A 20,985-nucleotide genomic window follows, 5' to 3' on the forward strand; every position below is an offset into this window, starting at 1 on the left:
ATTATGTGGCGTTGTACAGCCTCATTTTTGAGATCGCTGAGATGGTGTTCGGCGTGCACGAGATGAATCCGTGCACGAGGTGCACGGACACGTTACTGAAAGACGACACCTGAGCGCCACCACCAAACGACAAGCGCTCATTGGGTACCCGGGTCACGATCCGTTCCTACAAACACCACCTGAACAGCAGCAAAGCTACAAGGGTCAGCACAAGCCAGAAAACATGTTTGTGAAGGATCGACTTACGCAGCAGTAATGGCAAATGCTTCTGACTTCTTCGCCTCCGTAAACGTCCTCAAACACACGCTCATCAAGATATTGAAGGCAGCAATGACCCAAAGCCTGCCTTTGAGTGATGGCACATTCAACAGGACCAAGATGGATGCAATGGGCAATAGCGATGCCAGGATACACGTCAACCAAGACGTGATCTTCAGGATTTGCGAGTCATAATACACTTTGCGTCCCAGACCGGGAGTGCCTTTTGTGAGACGACCGAGTCCACAGGAAAACAGCCGTACCGACTCCTCTGCAATCCAGCGAGAGAAATCATCAGCCTTTGGGCGAGGGTGTACTCCAACTAGGTCTGGCGCATGGTCTCCAGATTTGTCACAAGAGCCCCAAGTAGGTGAGTCAATACCATTGAGAAGGTTGGACTCCATGGCCTTGCTGTCTAGGAAGTGTTGGATGTCAGCAAGATCGAATTTCTGCGGTGCTGGGATTTGGGATAAGTTTGAGACTTGTAGAAGCGCTTCATCTATGAGTGTAGCATTTTAGTCATGTTGCCCTCAATTTACCTTTCTGGTGACATTCTAACTCACTGTACTGGCTCAACTTTTCCCCAATTCTCTCAAGAAGTTCTAAGTGTGGCTTCCCCTCGCCATCCTTGGCTTTGAGCATGCAGTTATAGTCGACTGCGAACTCGGTAAATCTTCTTTTGTCCCTCTTATTTTCCTGGTCTTCTTGTTCCTCCATTTTTCGCAGACGGCTCTCTAGGGAACAAAGCTCGGCTTGAAGATACAGTATACGCCGAGAATTCAGGGCGTCGAATCTGCGATAGATAGCTGTCTGTGGTTTCAAAGCAATGCGTTCGGCCAGCATGGGATAGCCTCCGGGGTATGTATCCCACGAGCGTCCAAAGACGGGACTCATCTCCTGCCCCTGCTGTGGGGCATCTGTTGTTTTCTCATACACTGAAGTACGTATGAGTCCTGCTTCCAACATGGTAAGTTTATTCGTAAAGAAGGGAAGAAGAGGTGAGAGGCAATGTGGTCTACAAAGGTGGCACATCTTGGTACTTGAACAGAATTCTTCAGCGGGGACGAGTGCAAGGGTGTGCGCGTCTCACAAAAGTCGTGCAACATGGTGGCGCACCTTGATAGGGCCCGTCGCAGCAGGCGTTACGCTTTGGTGCGGGTACATGCATTGTTGTTACTATCTGCATGTTATTCTCGCCCTCACACGAGTCCAATCGAATCTTGAGAAGACTCTGGTGGCGCAGAGGGAAAGAAGGGCTAAGATACCACTAACAGACCCCATGAATCATGTACTTGGTCCGACTTGTTGGATAGAGTACACGCAGGCTACCTGTTCAATCACTACCTTGTGATGGAAAACAGTGTGAGTTTTGCCAATACAGTAGTGAATTTGACGGTTTTATGAAGTAGATCTATTGCAATACACAGGGAACATGGATCCAGTCTAAATTACAGCAATACACTCACACGAGTGTGAAAAGTAGTCTTGGCACGTGGACAGCTTACAAGTCCACCCCGTTAGTCACGTACTGGCATGACAAGTAAGTAACATGATTGGTATTGCAAACCTTGCCCATATGGTAAGGAAGTCATTTGGCAAGAAAGTAACAAGTCGGCCATGGGGCTTTCCAGCGTAGTCATGAGCGATGGATGAAGCAATCAACATGAATGAAGCAAGCACACACAGGAAGTATATATATAATTCTTCTGTGAGCTTTTCCAGTGGCAGGTTGTTCCGCTCGAACACAAGATCTTTCAGATGGGATGCGGCATGTCTTCTCCCAAAGAAGGCCCGCGAGAGCCCCATTCAGAACGTGCGGATCCCAAAGCGATTCAAGCACGCAACCGTAAACGATTTCAAAAACAACATGCACAAGAAGGCCGGGACGATAGACAGGCGGGGTGGGTATGTAGACCATGCGATCATTACAATGATGGTGAGCGTTCCGGTAGCAGGATCTGCCCCCGCTGTCAAGTGGCCGTTGAATCTCATCGAGACGTTTGGGCATTTGACAAGAAGGACAATGCGGAACTGTTCGTTTTAGCAAATCATGCTTCTAATCTCGGCTGGTATCACTCTGTTTGTAAAAAGCACTACGATTTGGTGGCCGGAAGCCAGATATGCTCCAATGCTGATTGTGGCAATGCTGGAGGAGAAGTGTGGTACACGTGCAGGAGGGAACTATAGCCTAAGATGGATGGAGGTAGGCATCGCGCGTGAACTAAGATGGACCTGGCAGGTTGAGGTCCACAAGGAGAACAGAATGCACGGTTGTGTGTATGTAGCCACTTCGAAAAAGACATAGTTCAGTTCATCTTCTTTCCTGGCCAAGCCTTGGCTTGTCGGTGATGTTTGATGAGCGCCAAAGCCACCGTTGGAAGATGTGCTCATGAACTTGCCGTATTTGGGTCATTTGACGAGTTTGATGTATGTATCAACCAGCTTACAAGATGGCGAGGTGATTGTGAGTTGCTATCACTGTCTGGCAAGCACCAGAGTCTGCGATTTGGTGATACATTTCGACAATAAGCGCAATGTGACCTGCACCTGGGCATTCCGGAGTTGGCGTTGCGATTTTTCAACAGGAACCAGGTTGCAAGAAATGGGGTTTGTTGAATGACAGAGTCGGGGCTCTGAACCGAGACTTGGTTGAAGAAACCAGACTCATCAGCGTTTGACGCATAGATCGCTTCTGATTACCCATTTCTCGCCGCCGACGACTTGGCGCCCCTCGTGCAGCATACAATCTGGGCCATGGCGATGCAAAAGGGCAAGGCCGACTTGAAGGTCTACTTGCAGCGGCTCGGGTGGAGGGCCTCTGGTCTTGAACTTGGACTTGGGTGGGTCTGGGTAGAAGACAGTTTCTCCACCGATGCATCCGGTTGCAGGAGAGGTTAGGTAAAGCAGCAAGGTCCAAGTGGTTCGTGCTTGGACTGGTGGCGAGCCAGGAATTGTGACATTGTTTGAATCATCATCTGGGCGAGTTAGTGGCATAGAGCAGTTGGCATTGAGTAGAGTAGGTAGGGCTGGGTGGTAGGCGAGGAAGCGGCACCGACGTACAATGCTGGTCAAAGAACTGGCCTTTGGTGTAGCGGTAGATGCGGATGTTGGGATTGAGACCCACAACGTCGCCGCCCCACAGACTGTGCCGCTGCTTCTCATCCAAGCCCAACGCGCCCGTCACAAGATTCTTCAATGCCGTCTGACTCCACAGCCTTTCAGCAAAGGCAGGGTCGTCAATCTGGAAGCGATCATTGACTCGCACTGCATCGCCCTTTTTGGGCTTCCCGGGAGTGGTAGTCAGCGGCAGCGAAGATAAAAAAGATACATAGGTCTTGCATAACGCCGCTGGCCAGAAGTTGGGAATGGTGATGATCTGATTGGGGAGGACTTGTCGCAGCGCTACGTCTGCTTCTGGGACGAGGGGATTGAAGGCAGGCCAATTGGGCAGTGTGTGGGCGGGCTGGGGTGTTGCAGCAGACTTGGTGGATGCGGCAGGCAAGGCCTTCTTTTTGGGAGCCATGGAGTATTTTGCCGTGCCGTGCGGTGTAGTGTCGTGTAGTATGGTGTAGAGTAGGGTAGAGTAGAATAGTGTTGTGCAGTGCTTTGCTGTGATTGATGTGATTGATGTGATTGATGATGATGATGATTGTGGGCGACTGGCTGGACGAGGCGGGACCGACTAGTATGGAAGGAGCAGTAGCCCTGCTACACTAAGAAAGTACGATGGTTCTGCGGTCATGGCACGTGCAGCAAGATTAGGCCCGGCGCAAGTCTCTCTCTCCGACAACACCAGCTCGTTTGCGACAGCTCGACTCTGGCCTTTTGCCTGCTGTCTCTCTTGTATACTCTACGTGTTGCGCGATATCCGCCCACGCCCTGCTGCATCACTAGAAAAAACAAGCGCGCCGCTAAACCGCGTCCGTGTGCAGAGGGCGCCATCCACGACCCCCGGCCCAAAACCTCACCTCGCTCTCGCCCTCGCCCACGTCAAGCACCACCACCCGATAGCCACCACGATAGCCACGACACCCAACCCCCGCCCAGCTCCCTCCGAACATGGCGGCAGCAGCATGGCCGTAGCCCCGTCTAGCGAGCAGCTCCACCATGTCGTCGCCCAAGATGACTCCCCCGCCCCCGGCCACCCGTCCATCAACCACCAGCGCGCTTCCGACATGGCTTCCACCATCACTACCACCACCACCGATGCGCCGCCAGCCCTGCCTGCCCCCAGCGCAGAGGATGCGCCTGCCCATCCCGGTCCCATGGACGCCATCGACAACATGAACACAGCCAACACCCCCGGCCATCCCCAAATCTCCCCTCTCGCCGACCCCATCAATCTCGCCCAGTCTGCCGACATGAATGGCGACATGAACGGCGACATGGCCGCAACCACTGCCGTCGCTGCTCCGCTGCCCATGGATGTCGCCACCGCTGCCTCTGCCTTCCCTGCTCTGGACCCCTTCATGCCCCCAACCACAAATGAGCGCCTCACGGCTTTTGCGCGCCTGCGCTTTGACGACGGCTCCTACTACATGCACACCTACCAGATCACGCTCGGGCGCAATATCCACCTCGCCCACCGTGATATGAAGCGCCTCATCAAGGCCGAGGCGCTGCATGCCAAAGGCCACACCAAGGCCGCAGAGGAGTACCTCAACGGGAAAAAGGACCGCAAGAAGAAGAAGCGCGACCGTCGCGGTGCTCGCAGCGTCATCTCAGAGAAAGGTGGCATCGTCAACGTGCCTATCGAGTCCATGCCAATGGAGTTCCAGCAGCGCCGCCAGAGCAATGCCTCCCACTCCCTCAGCTCAAACTCCCATCCAGCCGGCGAAGCTGCTGAAGAGAACCCCGCCGAGCGCGCTCCCCAGAACATGCTTATGCAAACTTTTCCCGAAGTGCCTGCCCAGTTCGACGGTCATGTGCCCGAAGATCCCAATGACTGTCCCTTCGTGCCCATCCACCCCCAGCAAATCATGGCCAAGACCGGCTCTCTGGGGCCCAAGGGCATTTCGCGCGAGCACGCCAAGATTTTCTTCGACTTTGATGCTGGCCACTTTTGCATACACGTCTTGGGCAACAACGGCCTGCATCATGAGGGCGACTTCTACCCAAAGGGCGAAACCGTTCCTCTGGATCATGGCGACCACCTGCTCATAGGCGCTGTCAATATCCACTTCTATCTACCCGACGTCGCACTTACCGAGCAGCAGCGACATCGCCAAGAATCCGGCTCCCGTCCTATGAGCTTTTCCTTTGAGAACGGCAATGGTCAGCTGGAAAGCGACGAACACATCAGTTCTGAGAGCGAAGACCAACAGAGCGTCAACCCGCGCCACGTCTATTACCACCACCCCGTAAGCGACAGCGACGATGACGATGGATTGGCCGACGAGGAAATGGACGATTACGAAGAGCCACTTCCAAAGCCTCGCCAGAAGACTAATCTCAAACTCAAGATCAAGAACCTACCGCCAGCATCCACCTCAAAAGACAGCAAAAAGGCACACAAGAGGAAATCCCAGCACCGTGAACTCACTCCGGAAGAGCCTCCAGCAAAGAAGGTTAAGATCAAAGTCAAGGATTCGGGCAAGACTAAAGAGTCTGCTCGTGAGTCTGCCAAGGAACCCAAAGCGCATAAAGAGCGCAAGGAGTCAAGAGAGCAAAAGGATGGGAAGGACAAGGAGTCGATTCCGTCCAAGGAGACTAAAGAGCCGAAGGAACCCAAGGAGCCAAAGGAACCAAAGGAGAAGGGCAAAGCGCCGGCCAAGACCCCTGCAAAGACAACTGTCAAGGACGAAGCACCTGCCGAAGAGTCTGTCAAGGACATTCCCGCGGCCACTAAGACTGAGCAGCCAAGCAAGCCTCCGCCAAATGACAGCCCGCCTTTGTTGCGCAAACCACACGAAGGCGAGCTCGAAGCTGGCGACATAGACGGTCTCATCACAGAGGAAATGGCCATACAGCACAACTTGCCCAGAAACCTCATTGGTCACGTGGTTGAAAAGCGCAAGGGTCCTGGCAGGCCACCCAAAGACGGCATCATGTCAAAGCGTCAGCGATCTCAGCTCATCAAGCAGGCCAAGGACATCGAGAGAGCGAGGGCAGCTGGTATCGATCCCGCCGATATACCCATACCGACAATTAAGCCAAAAGCACCCAAGCGCAAAGAGTCGAATGCTGGTGACGGAGAAGACGATGGTATTGTGGAGTCTACCGAGCACGGTGATGGTACTTTGTCTGGTCTCCAGAAACAAGCCAAGCCGATGAGACCACCACGGACCCCTTCACCCGAGATGCGTATCGAAGACTACACTGAAGAGCAGCTTCAACGTCCTACTGCAAACTACGTGGTTCTTATTCACGAAGCTATTTCATCCTCCCCTACCGGTCAGATGAATCTGCAGTCCATCTACACCTACATTGAGCGCAAGTATCCTTGGTACAAGTTCAAGACGACTACGAGCGGCTGGCAATCTAGCGTGCGACACAATCTAGGTCAGCACGATGCCTTCATGAAGGGCGACAAAGAAGGCAAAGGATACCTCTGGCGAATCAATCCCGAGGTCTCGATCGAGAAGGAGCGCAGGAAGAGACAAGCCAGTCCTCCTCTCAATCACGCACCACGACCACAATACTATCAGCCGCCTCCCAACGGGTATCAGCCCTATCCCCAGCCTGGATATCCATATCATCCCGGCATGACCCATGCCATGCCGCAAGCGCCACCTAGACTACCCCCGAGTCTTGCGCAGCCTCGTCTACCTCCTAGCATGGCTCGCGGTGAAGGCAATGCTGCTGCTTCCAATGGGCCACAAAATGCGCCCCACCCTTCACCCTATGCATCCCCTTGGGCCGGTGGCAACACAGGCGCCAGCCCACCAGCTGCAAACCCTCCACGGCCCTACCCGCCACCCAATGCGCAAACGCCAACCGCCAACTCATCAGCCGGGCCAAGCGGGCAGTATGGTGTCCTGTTTCCGACGGCCGCACCACAGCAATCACCATACAGTGGGCCCTCGGCACCAAGCCCTTATGGCGGGCCATACGCTACCACTGGCGCCAGTCCATATGGCCCAGCACCGCCTCGTCCGTATCCGCCATACCCCGCAGCCGGCCAGCAAGCCAATGCGCCTACCGCATCACCCGCCCAACGTAATGCCTCGCCTTACGGTCCACCGCCGTCCCAAGCTCCCGCACATCAGGGTTCATCAAATGAGGGCTCAGCTCCACATCCTTCCGGTCGGTACCCCATTGGTGTACATCCAGACCTCATTCGCCAGCTCGAAGCGTATCGTCTCGTGTACTTGGAGAAGAGACCAGGGCCTGACGAGCAAAAGAAGGTTGACAATGCTATCCGGGCGTGCGTAGACAGGACCGTGCCCGAAGCATCGTTGACGGAACCTGAAAGAAAGTTGCTCGAATCCATCTGCGGTGTGGAGAGTATCAACAAGCATGTGAAGAGAAATGTCGCTGCCAAACCGGAGAACACACCCGTCACTGTACCAGCTACTGCCGCTGGCACCGCAGCTGCAATCGCCGCAGATGCCGCAGCCAACACGTTGACTCAACACCAGCAGCAGCAACAAAAGCCAGCTGGACAGCCTCCATCAGGAACCAACTCAGCGTCGCCAGCACTTCCGCGCGAGAACAGCGAACCTCAAAAGTTTATGCCCAACATGACTGGCGCATCGCCAGCACCGCCTGCCACGGGGCCACACTCGACTTCAACCCCCGCACCTCCCACAGCTCCGTCACACCGCCCAAGCGTCGAGCCTATCACTCCTGTTCCCGGTTCACCAGCAGTCCCGAATGGCACCCCGTTGCGGCATCCATTGGCTGAGTCGACTGCAGATAGCTCGGCCCGAGCAGAAGAGAGCACCAAGGCCGAGCCGAGCAAGGAAGCTGCAAAAACGGAGTAGGAGTCTTGCTTTTACAATGTTTTAGCTATTCAGCGATGGCATGTATATTCTTTCCTCTTTCAGCCTTAGCTCGACTGAACTCTACTCTTTTGCGCAACAGCGTCGTGTTTGGTTGTCCCTTTGAAAAGTTGTAAAAAAATAGGCCACTATGCGTTTTTTTGAACCTATCGGACTGCTACTTATCGGCGTTTAACACGTGATGGAGCGAAACTACTGTATCCGATACCCATCAACAGCGTAGCTTGATTGGAGGGGGAGTTAAGCAGGAGTTTTGCTCTTTGGGGATGGGCGTAGATGGGTGTTTTTGGCTTGTACTCCATGGTAAACCCTCAAAAGTGAAATTTGAACCGGATAAAAAAAGTATAGGAGCACACGCTCTAATGGCTGCTACTGCATGTATGAATGATCAAAAAAGCCCGTCTTTTACACCTACCTCTTCCACAATCGTCTATGTGTGTACAAATGCAACCAGTTGTAACCTGCTTGTAGACCATGTTTTGTTCTGGGAATTGTCGAATCAGTAAGTATTGCGCCGCTTATCTACGGCAAAACACAAGCTCAGTGGTGATTGGCTACCAGAGAAAAGGTCCACCGAGCTAAGGAACAAGTCACCACGGAAAACATACACTGAATTGCATCTGAGATTGCAAAGTATTAATGTTCTCCATTTCCTGCCATATACTCCATTCCCTGCCATTCTTCGCTACGTGCAGCCTCCAAACACAAAGTCTGGGTGCATTCGATACGAAGATCCAAAGAAACAACTAGATGCCGCAAGTGACACAAAAGGGAAATAGTGAGGAATCAAAGGGAGAAAAAAAAGTTGAAGCCTATAACCTGGGCTTCTGACCATATCGCCATACGCCTAAAGACCATCACCGCCCATTGGCGATGTCCATATCTGGTGTGAGCCATGTCAGCTTACATGGCCATCTCCGCCTGCAGTTTCCGCAGCTCCTCTTCCTCGTCATCTTCCTCGACTCGCTGCGGCGCCTTAGGATTCGTGCTGGGCGCCTGTGGCAACTTTTGGCTCGAGGGCGCGTCATGAATGGGTACACTGCCAGTATTGAGCATTTGCTCATCCAGCTTCTCTTGTTGTAGTTCGGCCAGTTCCTCGTCTAGCTCGTCCTCGTCGATACCGTTGTTGGCGACGCTCGAGGTAATTGCTTCGCTGATCTCTTCCCCAATAGCGTGTTGTTCGCGCAGGCCCTCCCTAAACATGCGGTTAGTGGTTGGTTCTGAAAATAAGCGATCTCGAGTATGACGTACATGACGTCGTCAACCTTGTCAATAGTTAGACCAGCATGTATCTGCTTCATGGCGGCGCCGGCATTCTTCATAGCATCCAGCGTCTCCTTGTTGATATTCGCCGACTCAATAGAGTAGATCTGCTGCTCGAGAGTCATGATCTGGGAGCTTGTCTGCTCGAGCGAATGCTCAAACTGCTTCTTTCGCCGTAATGCAGATTTGGCAGCTGTGATGACTGTCAGCGACGTTATCCGGGGGAGTACAGGGGACAATATACACGTACCTTGCTTGTTGGTAGAGACGTATTTTCGCGCCAAGGCATCCTGCTCGTCCATTTGGTTTTGCAGGTGCTTCTCTCTCTTGTTCAGCATCTCGAGCTGGCCGCGAAGCTGAAGGATGGCCTTCTTGGGGGCCTCCTTCTTCGCCTGGCCGCCGCCGAACCAGCCCAGACCCCAGCCGCTCATGTTGACGTAGCTCTATATATCTCGATCAGCTCTGGACTTATCGCACGCTACTCTTGTGGGCTCAGATAGGCGCTTCGGGTGCCTATCGAAGAGTGGGATGGCGGGGCTGCGGGGCGATGCGCGACTTGGACGTACTGTGTGGAGGATGAAGAAAGCTTTAGAGGAGTCGCGGAGGAAAGAGGATTCGGGCGTGTTTGTAGTGTTGGTGGTGCGGTGCTGAAGTGTTTGAGGGCTGCCTGGCTGGTCATGAATCGGGCCTGGATGCACGAGGGTATGATGTCGCTCGCACTAACCTTGGCACGTGCACAGCGGACCCCGGCCTTAGTTTCTACCGCCTTCTGTGTCTTCAACCACCATGTCGTCTGCTCCGCCTGCCTCCAGCCTTGTGTTGCTCAGCGACCTCCCAAAATGTGCGCGGGGCACAAAAGTCCGCTTCCTGGGCTGGTATATCGCGCCCGTGAGACTAACATGCAGCGGCTGACACCAACGCAGTATCGATGAGTACACTGTGAAGACGGCAACCTTACGCCTCAAACACAACTATCCCGTACTTGCCGACCCTGTCATTGCCTACCTAGATATTGAGCATGTGCTGGAACGCGCCAAAAATACAGACGTGGATGTTGGCACCTGGCTGAACGTCATCGGTTATGTGCAGCAGACAAAGCACAAGGCAGTCTCGGTTCAGGCCGTCCTTATTTGGGATGCTGGCAACGTTGATTTGGAAGCCTACCAAAGCGCTATCCAGGCGCGCAAAGCTGCTCCGTGATATTCGCCATGGCCATAAGTGCTCTCCTGCAATGGTACTGCATCAAAATTGGTGTGGATGTTAGTCGTGGGATGCCAATCGTCGAGTCCGCCAGAAGCAAGCGCGACGTATACGGCGTCGCGTTGTAGGCGCACATTCGAATCTGGCGTGCGCGGTTGAGGCAAGTCCAAAATCAGCACCGGTATAGATGATCGACCCATACGTGCTACACTCAAGTCGAACATTGTCAGCGCGACTATGACTGTCTCAATCATCATGTGCTGGCAGTTGAGAATTACGTGATTGAGACTGCAGTCTGATCCTGCGCGATTTGTACTATGATTCTTACTTTTCTTTGGAATAAATACTTGGAGAGAAGAAGTGATAGAAGGACAAACTTGCGGTAGTGGACAAATAATGCTATGACTACCATCTCACGGTATACTGAGCTTGCAATATCCGATCATTACATTCTTGCCTGTTTTCATCTCCATACCCGCCCACTCAAATTGGACACTGAGGGAAGTGTCATAACTCCATATTTCACTTGTTCACGTGGCGCAGTGCAACTTCTAACGGCTTCTTTTCCTAATCCACCTTTAGCAATTGCTTCATCAAAATATCATTCCAATGGCGCACTTACCCAAAAAATATAGGTGCTTTGCTCACCCCAGTCCCATACATCGCTCGGGTCCTTCAATGCCAAATCAAAACTCCATAACAGCCTTGAAAGAATGAGCCGCAATTCCTGATAGGCAACTTTCATGCCTATGCACACGTGTCTGCCCATCTGGAAAGGCTGGAATACTGTCATATCGTCGTTTTTATTGGGGGTGAGAAAGCGCTCCGGGATGAATGAGTTGGGATTGGAAAAGTTGTATGACTGGCGAAATGCGGAGAATTGGTTAAAAACGACATAGGTCTAGAACATGTTGTGTCAGCTGTGAAACATTGGATATGACCAAAAATGCATCTTACTCCGCCAGGAACCCAGCGATCACACACCAGATCCCCACCATCTGGCACGACTCGGGGTAATCCGATAACAACAGGCGGGCCAAGACGCATGCCTTCGTGTATTACCGCGTTGAGGAACGGCAGGTCGCTTGTTGTTGCAACGGTAATGTCGCTTTCGTTTTGAAACCTTTCTCGAACCTCACGTGTCAAACGATGAAGAACACCTCGGTGTTGAACCAGCATCCTCGTAATGGCGGTTAGTGCACTGGCCGTGGTTTCGCTTCCGGCAAACGCTATTACCAACAAGTTCATGCCCCACTCCTGGTCTGTGAACTGGTCTTTCTGATCAGTGTACTTTTTCGTTGGCGTCACCCAATCTGATCGCTCTACATCTCGTGCTATCCGCTTTTTGGCCTGTGCATAACTCATCTGGCGATGGTCTACACTCCGTTGCAGAATCCGCTTTGGGATAATGTATCGCAAGACCTTGTCAATAGGGGGGTAAAGATTGACTGCTGCAATTATAGAAAGTCCCTTGCCAAAATCCTGTGCAATCTCGACCCACGGATGTGCTTTCCCGTTGTCAACACATCCAAAAGACTCGCCATAAGTAAGGTCGCCAGCGAGGTCAAAAGTGAGAAAATTGAACCAGTCGGTGAGGTCTACGGTGTTACGTTTCTTTAGTTGTGCCATGAAGCCATCAACATGCTGCTCTATGATTGGGGCCTGGCTCTTGAGACTCTTTTCTGAGAAAGCGTTGGTGAAAGCACGTCGATACCTTGCGTGGTTATCTTCATGCCAATCCATGATTGTAGTTGGCTCATCTGGCGTCATCTTTTTGAAGTAGGTTCGCGTCTTCTCAAAGGGCTGATGTCCGGGCCGGTTGGCATAAATGTCTCCGAAGGCCCGGCCATCGGCATAAGACAGCTCGTTTGGTGCTATGCGTACAATAGGCCCATACTTGGCATGAAACTCATTGTAACGCCTGTGGATCTGCCCGCGTTGGGTGGAGACAACGTACGGGAAGCGGAAACAGCGCCACAATAGTGGCCCGGGGTAACCTCGGAGAGGATGCAGGAACAAGTTATAGAAGGCGTATGCGAATATAGGCTTGATTGAAACATGAGCTTCGGCAGGGTGTTGATGGAGGTGTTCTTACCACGGTGATAAGCAATACACCTGCAACTATTGGATGCAAGCTAGCCAACGGCACCAGCGATAGCCAAAAACCTGAAGTTTCGTGATCACCTACAACTGCCATGACGATGTCTTGGCTAGCTGCTCGTTCAGTGCTGGTTGATGGCACCTTGGTGTTGGAGTAAGCACGGTACTGCACGACGACTGTCAAGCCAGGCGAAAGAGCTGTGGCGAGAACTAGCCCCACTTTTACTAACGCTCCCTTGTCTGGAGTTCAAAAGTCACGGTTTCCTGGGGATTGTCCGCCACACTCTCGCCATATAATTGCTCACTCCTATACTACACATATTCGAAATAAAAGGGTTGAGAATCACGGCGCCATGTCAGAGGTGTGAGAAATACGAAACTTGACAGCCGCGATGGGCGATCCAAGGAAATGGTACAATTGTCCGTGGTCGGCTGAATTGGATACGGCTTCAGTATTCACCGTACCGACTTGGGCTGGTTCGAGAAACAAAAGTACACGGTAGATTACAGGCAGGACGGGGCGCATCTGCTGTCACGACAAATGTCACAGTCTCAGATGTCACAGTACAGCTTACACAGAAGCTACCCGTCAAGCTGTTTGAGAAGCACGCCAAAATGCGGATCCAAACAACGGCCCGTTACCAAGAGCGATGTCCACAAAATCAAGGCTGCCTCCCGCAGGCGTTCGTTAGGTTGGGGAAGTGTCGCGGAGTAGTGTGGGATCGCTGAAACAGTTCGCTTCGTGTTCTGACACAGTTCACCATGCGAACTCGATGGATTTACAAACAGTCGTTCGAGTTTGCGGATCCTTCGCACGGTGCTGGCCTTGCGCGTCCTGAGGAAACGTCGGGGTGATTTTGTTCATTGTCTCCCCGACGTTGTCCCATGATGCACCACGGGCGCACCCGCTAGCTTGCTGTGCTCCACTAAGTGCAAGTGCAAGCTGACTGCGCAGCGCAGCGAAAGAGAAAGCGGGCTAATATCACTCCTTTGGCCGCCATGCAGCACACTAACACGCCAACATTACTTACTTACCCCTCTCTTATCATCTACCTACCTGGAATGGCTCCATGGGTTGTCAGACGATAGGAGCACATTTTGCGGCTTGCGAATATTCGGGTCTCGAAGTCCGGAGCACAACTTTGCTCAGCAGACTTCCGCTTATACAGCTTCCCTATAGAGGAGGTTTCATCAAGCATGTTTGCCGGTATCCATGACTAGGCAAGGCGAACCCCCCCTGCTCGTACAGATATAGAAAACTGGGCCAGAAACAAAAAAAATCCGGAGTCAGCTGGAGAGAGCATGCTCAACCTCTTACACAGCGAGCGTCAGGATAGACGCGCCTAGCCGAAGCTGTGCAAAAAGAATGTGTTTCAATAGACTCGTCATCGATGAGACACCAACGCGACCCATGCCGTAATCCTCAGGCAACGAGGCAGCAATGTTCCAACGTTCCAACGGTCTGACAGGGAGCTTATGACTGCCGTATCTTCCGTCGGCCTCTGATATAGACCCAATTAATTAGCCCGCATTACGGCTCGAAGCGGGGCTTTCGATAGAGCGTGCATACCACTATCGGGTCATTTGCTGTCATTGTTGGGCCACATCAGGTCTTTTTATCGGCCAGACGTATGCAAGGCGCCTGCAGCGCACAGACAGGCAGTGAAAGCCAAAGTGCTCGGACCTCAAGCCAGCCTCCCGTTCGGACACACGAGCGCGAACCCGACCTCCAAGTTGTGGAATTACCGAATCTGTGCCGGTGTTTGGTCTTCGTCGGGAAGGTCCGACACTGAAACTGTAAATTCCTTTGAGAATTATCGAAAGAGTGAGACGGCCATGCCACCTCCCTACGCCAAATCCTCGCCCATGCTGTTGGTTTCTGCCTTGGCTATGGAGCTGCTGGCTAAGATGCCAACATCTATCCACGCCCACATGCGCAAATAGAGGCTCAGCACCAAAAAAGACGGCGCCACGGGAACGCGGCTCAGCAGAAAAACAGATGTCCATCGTAGCGCTCTCCACATTCCTCGATTGGGGCTTGAGTGTGCACGTATCAGCGCTTATAGGAGGTACAAGCCTTTTACCCAGCTTGCCAGGAGCGGCAAAGTGCTATGCACAAGAACGGCCACCCTGACGCGCTAGGGCCACCTCCAGGTCTCACCAGCCTTTGGTGTGCATGTCGCTTCAAGGATTGATATTATAGATCTGGTCAGGATGGTGGTCTGTGTTGACGTACATACACATGGCAGCGCATGCACACCCATGCAGGCCGCCTGCCGAACGGCCCAGGACAAAGTTCAGTGTAGAAGGTATAAGTGTATCCAACCGCCAGCGCCAGAAAGTCGTGATACAACAAGTACCTCCTCGAACACCTCGACATTGGCAAAGAATAAGGGACAGGCTCCTTTGGTTCTACTCAGACATTACATTATCAACAACTCTCCCAACGTCAACTTGTGCCAACATTCGTCAATATGCTCTTCTCTGCAATCGCGGCAGCATTCTTCTATGCCACTTCTGCTTATGCAGTTGCTCTTCCCCCGGCTCCTGGAAAGCCGCACAACTACACTCCTGCGAAAAATCTCGACAATCTTGCCAAACTCTTCCCTCAAAGTGACCTTACAAGCCCGGATGGTATGGCACTCAAGTATGTTGTACTTGGAATCGGTACACAGAACTATACCTGTGCAAATGCAAGCGCAGTTCCTGGTACTACTGGTGCTGTTGGTAAGTCCCTTCTTTTTGAATTGCATACAGAAGCAGCCCTAACGTTTGCCTTCCCAGCCACCTTGTACGATATCGGTACGAAACTCAACAACGACCGAGATGCAAAATGGAAGATTGCAACCATCTCCCCCCTTGCCCTCTCCATGGCCGAATGGGCCCCCCAACTAGTCGACATGAGTCTTCAAGCTCAAGGCTTTCAAAATGTTGCTGGACACCACTTCTTCGCCGATGTTGCTGGAACAAACACCCCAACATTCGCCTTCGACCAGCTCAGCACCCCATACCCTCTGTGCCAGGTCGCCAAACTCGGCGCCGTCGATGCACCCAAGACTGCATGCTCAGGAAAGAACGGCCTTCCCGCTATCCAGTGGCTCTACCTGCAGCACAAGGCGGGTATCGCCCAAGGAGGCATCACCACTGTCTATCGTGTGGAGACTGCTGGTGGCAACAAGCCTGCGACATGCCAGGGCATGCCACCTGCATGGGAAGTCAAGTACGCTGCACAGTGTAAGTCCATAGAGAATATCACATGTCTCCGCATAGCATTCGGCCACTAACACCTGTCAGACTGGGTCTATGGTCCAAAGCAGTAAGCGCTGGGCTTACGACGCTCGTTTCGATAATGTTACGACAACACCAAACTTTCTGTGCTCCCCATGACCTTTGTCTATGTGCATAAGATGGTCGCGCGCGGCTACAACTGTCTTTTCCCAGGAACTTGGATCATGGGATCAAGTGTGCAGGCTTTTTCTTCGTCACTGTATCATTTTTTCTTTCTTCTTCATGTTTCTTGTTTTTAATCACGATACCCTTTCCGTTTTAGTATGCATGGATTCTACCAGTGTTTTAGTCTTGAAATAGAGGCAATATCCAGGGCAATACGGCGTTTATAGAAACTATGCATTGTTTGGTTTGCATAAACAACTCATTCAGCGCTTTAACTCTTACCATGGTGGTTTTCGAATTCTGACATCGTGATCTTGGTGATTCTTCTTCACATGTCCGCGTGGATCTCGTATCTTTTCCGTCAGTCTCCACCCATAGCTAACGTGTCAATGCGTTACACAAAGGACCCTAGCTAAACCCACTTCAACCATACTACTGAGCTGGTTCTGGCCACTCCGAAGGAATGGCACGAGACCGCTCTCCTAGCCTGCATTCGCCCAACACGCTCAGTCTCGATTCTCACATATTACGCCGAAGACGCCTTATCTCGCCGCGTCGTCTCCACACAGCCGCCGCGGCACAGACAATACCCGTGCCGTACGCAATCCCTTTGCACTGGTCCACCGCGCCGTACTACACTTACGTATAGCCTCACGTTGCGGCACAGTGCAGATCAGGCTGCTCACGCCGTGGCACACCCCCAGCCTACGATGTCCCGGTCTCTTTTGCGCTACTTGCCACTAGTCACTCTTTTTTTTTGTTCTCGCATGCAAATACGTACGTAGAAGTTAGGTAATCCAACATACCAACATCCAACACCGCCACCACTTGACTGCAAACCAGCCTGTCAAGTGACATTGTGCCACGAGATGGTAGTGATCCCACCTCCCCTCCCTCCCTCGCATAGTAGTTCTAGCCTTGTCCAAAAGCAAACGCAAAAGAATCCAAACCCAACTCCTACGCGCCCACGCCGCCAGACAAAAAAAAAAGAGGGTGTATTGCGTCACCTTCCTTCTCCGGCATAATCGACTCATTCACTAGTTTTCTAGCATCCTTACCACACTCAACACACCCACCCACACATATATCCCGCATGCCCTTGCCCTTCAAACATACGACGGAGCGAGGAGAGAGAAAAAAAAAGGTAAGGAGGGTGATTGGTACCGAGGACGGAGAAAGGTGGGCGTACTACATTGGTGGCTGTAGCGGCGGGTATTTGGCTTGGCGCTAAGACGGCTGTCCATGGCCGTGGTACAAAAGTGGGTAGGGTAATGCCCGCATGTGCGCATTGGCGGCTAGAAGGGGTCCGGGGTATAGGGTCCTTTTGAAAGGGCACAGGAGCGGGCAGGTAGGGAATTTGGTACGCTACTGCGCTCTTTTTTTTTTCTTATTCCGGTGACTTTTTTGGGGAGAGGAGGGAAGGTGGGGTTGAGAGGCGATAAGAAGGAATCATACCTGCAAGGGGAGTTCCGGGGGTTTGGTGTACATACGAAGTGCTATAGAGGGGGCTGGGGAGATGAAGGTAGGATCTAGAGTGCGTACGTCAATTATCGGTCATGGGTGTCACGCTGGAAGGTCAGACTGCGTTTGCTGTGTATACGCATTTTCTCACGGGTCTCTTTGTGTGTCTCTATCTGTATAACTGTTCAAGAACCTGAGTTGCACACCCAAGAATCCTCTCCACTACACCAAGCATCCTCCTCCTTAGAGATTACCAGAAACCGACTTAACCGGCCGATGCGTATTGGCAATACTCTCTCGGCTCCGCTCCACTCCTTTCGTCCACACCGGGTACATTTCGTTATACCAATTCGATATGCTCGCCCTATCGCCACTCGCAATCTGGTCCGCGAGCGAGAGCGCATCAAGAATGGCTGCGTTGGCGCCGTTGCCCCCGATAATTGGTTCCGCATGAACAGCTTCACCTATGAAGCACACCCCAGTGTCTTCGGCCAGCCTTTGGATGTCTAGCAATGGGGGCAGTAGGGTTCGCATGAGCCAATGAAGTATCCTGTCACCTCGCATCTTCTGCGCATCGAAAACTTCCGAGAAAGGAGGCTGGAGACCACTGAGAATTCGAGCTTCTTCAAATAGTTTTTCGGGAATCTTTTTGGCGTCTGCCGTGGATCGGTTCGGCTGGTGAAGAAGATCCGAGTCACTGCGTACTGCGCGTGAGTATATCCAGCTGATGCTGACTTCCTCGGCTTTCTTCTCGTTGACGCTGATATTGAGCACCACGTCATCGCGTTTCGCTTCAATGACATTTGCTTCCCTCATCGCAGGCGCGTACAGCTTGTCGAATGCCTCGTGATCAATTTTCCTCCTCCCACTGAAGACGATATATGGCAAGACAGTAGGCTGTGCGGATGGTAACAAAAGCTTTCGAATGCTCGAATGCACACCATCCGCCGCAATGATGATGTTTGCTGTATTTGTCTCCCCGTTCTGAAACTGCAGCTTAGTGCCTTTCAGAGAGGGTTCTACGCTCTCGAGCGAATGTTCCCACCGGATATCGAGTCCTTCGCGCAACAACTGCTCCAGCTTGTTTTTGTTGGCACGGAAAGAGGACTGAGTGTCGTACAAGCCGTCATGACTTGGAAGCTCTACACTTAAGCCAATCTTTCCATAGCCATCATTCTCTGCATCAACAGCTACCCGTCTCTTGAACACATCCTCATCAATTTCGAGAAGTTTGAGGAGTGGTTTGTAAGCTGTCGCGTGCAAAGTGATGCCGTAGTTGAATCTGGGCTTCAAAGCTGCTTTTTCGTACAAGATAGCTGGAATGCCACGGCGTAAGAGACTGCGGCCCAGCGTCAAGCCTGCAATGCCTGCACCGATGATGGAAATAGAAGTCGTCATTGCATTGTGTTTTTTTCTAGAAATGTATCGTGACATTGAATTCGATAGAGGTTGCACAACCGATGGTCTGGACTCGACGGTAGATCGTGATCGAACCAATCAGCGTGCCGCGGAGCGCACAGCTGCATTAACTTTGGTACACCAAGGTAAATACAACGTCGACAATTATGCATCACTAACTTTGCAGTTATGTTTCTCCGTCTAGATATTCACAATAATCTATTATATCGAGTATATACACTTCTATATTCATTAAGCATTACAAGTAGATGTAACAGAACGGGTCTGCATCCAACGTGTCCAGGAGCTCCTCAATTGTCTTTGGCTCTATGTTCAGCCAATTCATCTCGATAATGTCCTTGAGTTGAGTCTTTGCACTGTTGGGTTGGAATGCAGCGACATTACCCGCGATAGTGTTGGCTTGGTTAAGATGAAGAGCTTGCCAGATCCACCACACACGGTCCACCATGGCATGGTGCAGATAGAAGACAGGGTCATTGGGACTGCTGTAAAAGTCTCCGCCGTCTCCACCCATGATGTAGTGTCCAGAGGCGTGCAGGCCCAAGAAGCGATCACCGAAGCGACCTTGGAGTTCGTCCTGGAAAGTGCCAATGTTCTTGGAGGCAGCGCCGATTGTGACGTTGAGCAGATTCGTGTTGGTGAACCAGGTTTTTGCTGCATACGACGTGATGTCTCGCTTTGCGCAACGAGGATTGAAGTCGAGTGGCTGTGCGACCTTGGTCTCTCCAGCCATTGCTGGGCTCACGGGACCGAGGTTGATTTGCACACTAGCACAGTCAGTCAGGGAAACTTTCAATGTATGTACGGGGAGTACTGACCCCTCAAACGGTCCGCTCTTGATGCAACCTCCACCATTGCCTGAAGGGAGGAAAATGGTTCCACCGCCACCTACACTTCCGTTGTGCGCGACAAAGGAGCCATCACCACCCATACTTGTATCGGATCCGTCAAAAACAGGAGATTTTGTAACGTCATCCTGGTAACTGAACCAGTTCCAGTAAGGCTGGTAGCCTTTGTAGCCACATTCTTGCCTCAGAGTCTTTTCATAGGCAAAAGTGAAATACCTATGCCAGGTCAAGAAGTTTCCAGTGCCATGGATGGATCGCGTCTGGTTGATGTGCTGTCCGACAAAGTCATCAAATCGCGTTTTGGCGCCTGGAACCAGTGCTGGGTCGGACTTTGAAGGCAGGGACTGTAAGCATTTCACAGCGCTGATATATTCCCTGCGCTCTTTCTTGCTCAAATGATCCCTCGGGGCTTGTTAGTTTTGATTGGCAAAACAGAAGAACACACCATCTTACCAATTCCTCCTGACAGGTGCGTTGAAGACCGAGCAGCTCGCTCTCCTTTCAAGGGAACCGTTGTTCTCCGCCTCTTTCAATGCCGCAATCGCTTGATCCTGTAGATCTTGGATAACATCGCGGCGTTGAAGCGCAGCAGACTCGACTATGCTGGCCAATGCCAGGATAGCGGTAGGGAGGCCAAGGAGACGCATCTTGTAAGGGAGCGTGAAACAAGAGTGTTGGCTGCTGAAGAAGGAAACTTCAATGTAAAACTGCGTACAGCGCGTCTAATATGGGCTTTATGGGACGTAGGCCGACTTGGAGGCGCATGCACCGACATGGATCGGCCAGCTGTATCCGTACCCAAGGCCGTCCATGAGCGATTGGTGTTGGTTCTATGTCTAGAAATAGCTGGTGACGAGCCCGATTCATGTCCTAGACGCGGCCCATGTGAAGCCCATACCGGGCTGAGAGGGTGGGCATGACTCGTGTGATACCGAGGTCTTGGACTGTGGGTCGAAGTACCGTAGGCATTTGGATATCACTCTTGTAGTGTAGAGTGTAGAGTATGAGGTAGATTATATGCTGGTGAGGCGATTGTTAAGGCGTGCGTCGCTCATTGCCTTGACTGTCGACAACATGCAAATACGCCCATCACCATTCAA

At 52.1% G+C, this 20,985-nt stretch overlaps 8 protein-coding genes across 8 annotated transcripts; 3 read left to right on the top strand and 5 right to left on the bottom strand.

The window, feature by feature from the left end:
- Nucleotides 1–242: 242 nt before the first annotated feature.
- Nucleotides 243–1,224, bottom strand: COCMIDRAFT_102020 (uncharacterized protein; the record flags this gene model as incomplete). The annotated part of the gene is made up of 2 exons (XM_007692274.1): nucleotides 243–757; nucleotides 822–1,224. 2 exons carry the CDS (start codon nucleotides 1,222–1,224, stop codon nucleotides 243–245), a joined length of 918 nt encoding a protein of 305 aa, XP_007690464.1.
- A 1,701-nt stretch (nucleotides 1,225–2,925) lies between these two features.
- COCMIDRAFT_101991 (uncharacterized protein) lies at nucleotides 2,926–3,781 on the bottom strand (the record flags this gene model as incomplete). The annotated part of the gene is made up of 2 exons (XM_007692275.1): nucleotides 2,926–3,233; nucleotides 3,319–3,781. The coding sequence occupies 2 exons, from the start codon at nucleotides 3,779–3,781 to the stop codon at nucleotides 2,926–2,928; spliced, it is 771 nt and encodes a 256-aa protein (XP_007690465.1).
- Nucleotides 3,782–4,331: 550 nt separating this feature from the next.
- COCMIDRAFT_101927 (uncharacterized protein) lies at nucleotides 4,332–8,183 on the top strand (the record flags this gene model as incomplete). Its single annotated transcript, XM_007692276.1, has 2 exons — nucleotides 4,332–5,790; nucleotides 5,839–8,183. 2 exons carry the CDS (start codon nucleotides 4,332–4,334, stop codon nucleotides 8,181–8,183), a joined length of 3,804 nt encoding a protein of 1,267 aa, XP_007690466.1.
- A 921-nt stretch (nucleotides 8,184–9,104) lies between these two features.
- On the bottom strand, nucleotides 9,105–9,895 carry COCMIDRAFT_101926 (uncharacterized protein; the record flags this gene model as incomplete). The annotated part of the gene is made up of 3 exons (XM_007692277.1): nucleotides 9,105–9,396; nucleotides 9,453–9,657; nucleotides 9,715–9,895. 3 exons carry the CDS (start codon nucleotides 9,893–9,895, stop codon nucleotides 9,105–9,107), a joined length of 678 nt encoding a protein of 225 aa, XP_007690467.1.
- A 355-nt stretch (nucleotides 9,896–10,250) lies between these two features.
- On the top strand, nucleotides 10,251–10,664 carry COCMIDRAFT_7475 (uncharacterized protein; the record flags this gene model as incomplete). The annotated part of the gene is made up of 2 exons (XM_007692258.1): nucleotides 10,251–10,339; nucleotides 10,388–10,664. The coding sequence occupies 2 exons, from the start codon at nucleotides 10,251–10,253 to the stop codon at nucleotides 10,662–10,664; spliced, it is 366 nt and encodes a 121-aa protein (XP_007690448.1).
- A 522-nt stretch (nucleotides 10,665–11,186) lies between these two features.
- Nucleotides 11,187–12,861, bottom strand: COCMIDRAFT_101978 (uncharacterized protein; the record flags this gene model as incomplete). The annotated part of the gene is made up of 4 exons (XM_007692278.1): nucleotides 11,187–11,231; nucleotides 11,287–11,565; nucleotides 11,622–12,710; nucleotides 12,760–12,861. 4 exons carry the CDS (start codon nucleotides 12,859–12,861, stop codon nucleotides 11,187–11,189), a joined length of 1,515 nt encoding a protein of 504 aa, XP_007690468.1.
- A 2,377-nt stretch (nucleotides 12,862–15,238) lies between these two features.
- Nucleotides 15,239–16,084, top strand: COCMIDRAFT_38978 (uncharacterized protein; the record flags this gene model as incomplete). The annotated part of the gene is made up of 3 exons (XM_007692272.1): nucleotides 15,239–15,491; nucleotides 15,549–15,998; nucleotides 16,059–16,084. The coding sequence occupies 3 exons, from the start codon at nucleotides 15,239–15,241 to the stop codon at nucleotides 16,082–16,084; spliced, it is 729 nt and encodes a 242-aa protein (XP_007690462.1).
- Nucleotides 16,085–17,861: 1,777 nt separating this feature from the next.
- COCMIDRAFT_38979 (uncharacterized protein) lies at nucleotides 17,862–20,532 on the bottom strand (the record flags this gene model as incomplete). The annotated part of the gene is made up of 4 exons (XM_007692273.1): nucleotides 17,862–19,032; nucleotides 19,280–19,804; nucleotides 19,856–20,287; nucleotides 20,339–20,532. The coding sequence occupies 4 exons, from the start codon at nucleotides 20,530–20,532 to the stop codon at nucleotides 17,862–17,864; spliced, it is 2,322 nt and encodes a 773-aa protein (XP_007690463.1).
- Between the last annotated feature and the right edge of the window lie 453 nt (nucleotides 20,533–20,985).

This window comes from Bipolaris oryzae, assembly GCF_000523455.1.
Source record: "Bipolaris oryzae ATCC 44560 unplaced genomic scaffold scaffold_124, whole genome shotgun sequence".
Classification (NCBI taxonomy): Eukaryota; Fungi; Ascomycota; class Dothideomycetes; order Pleosporales; family Pleosporaceae; genus Bipolaris; species Bipolaris oryzae.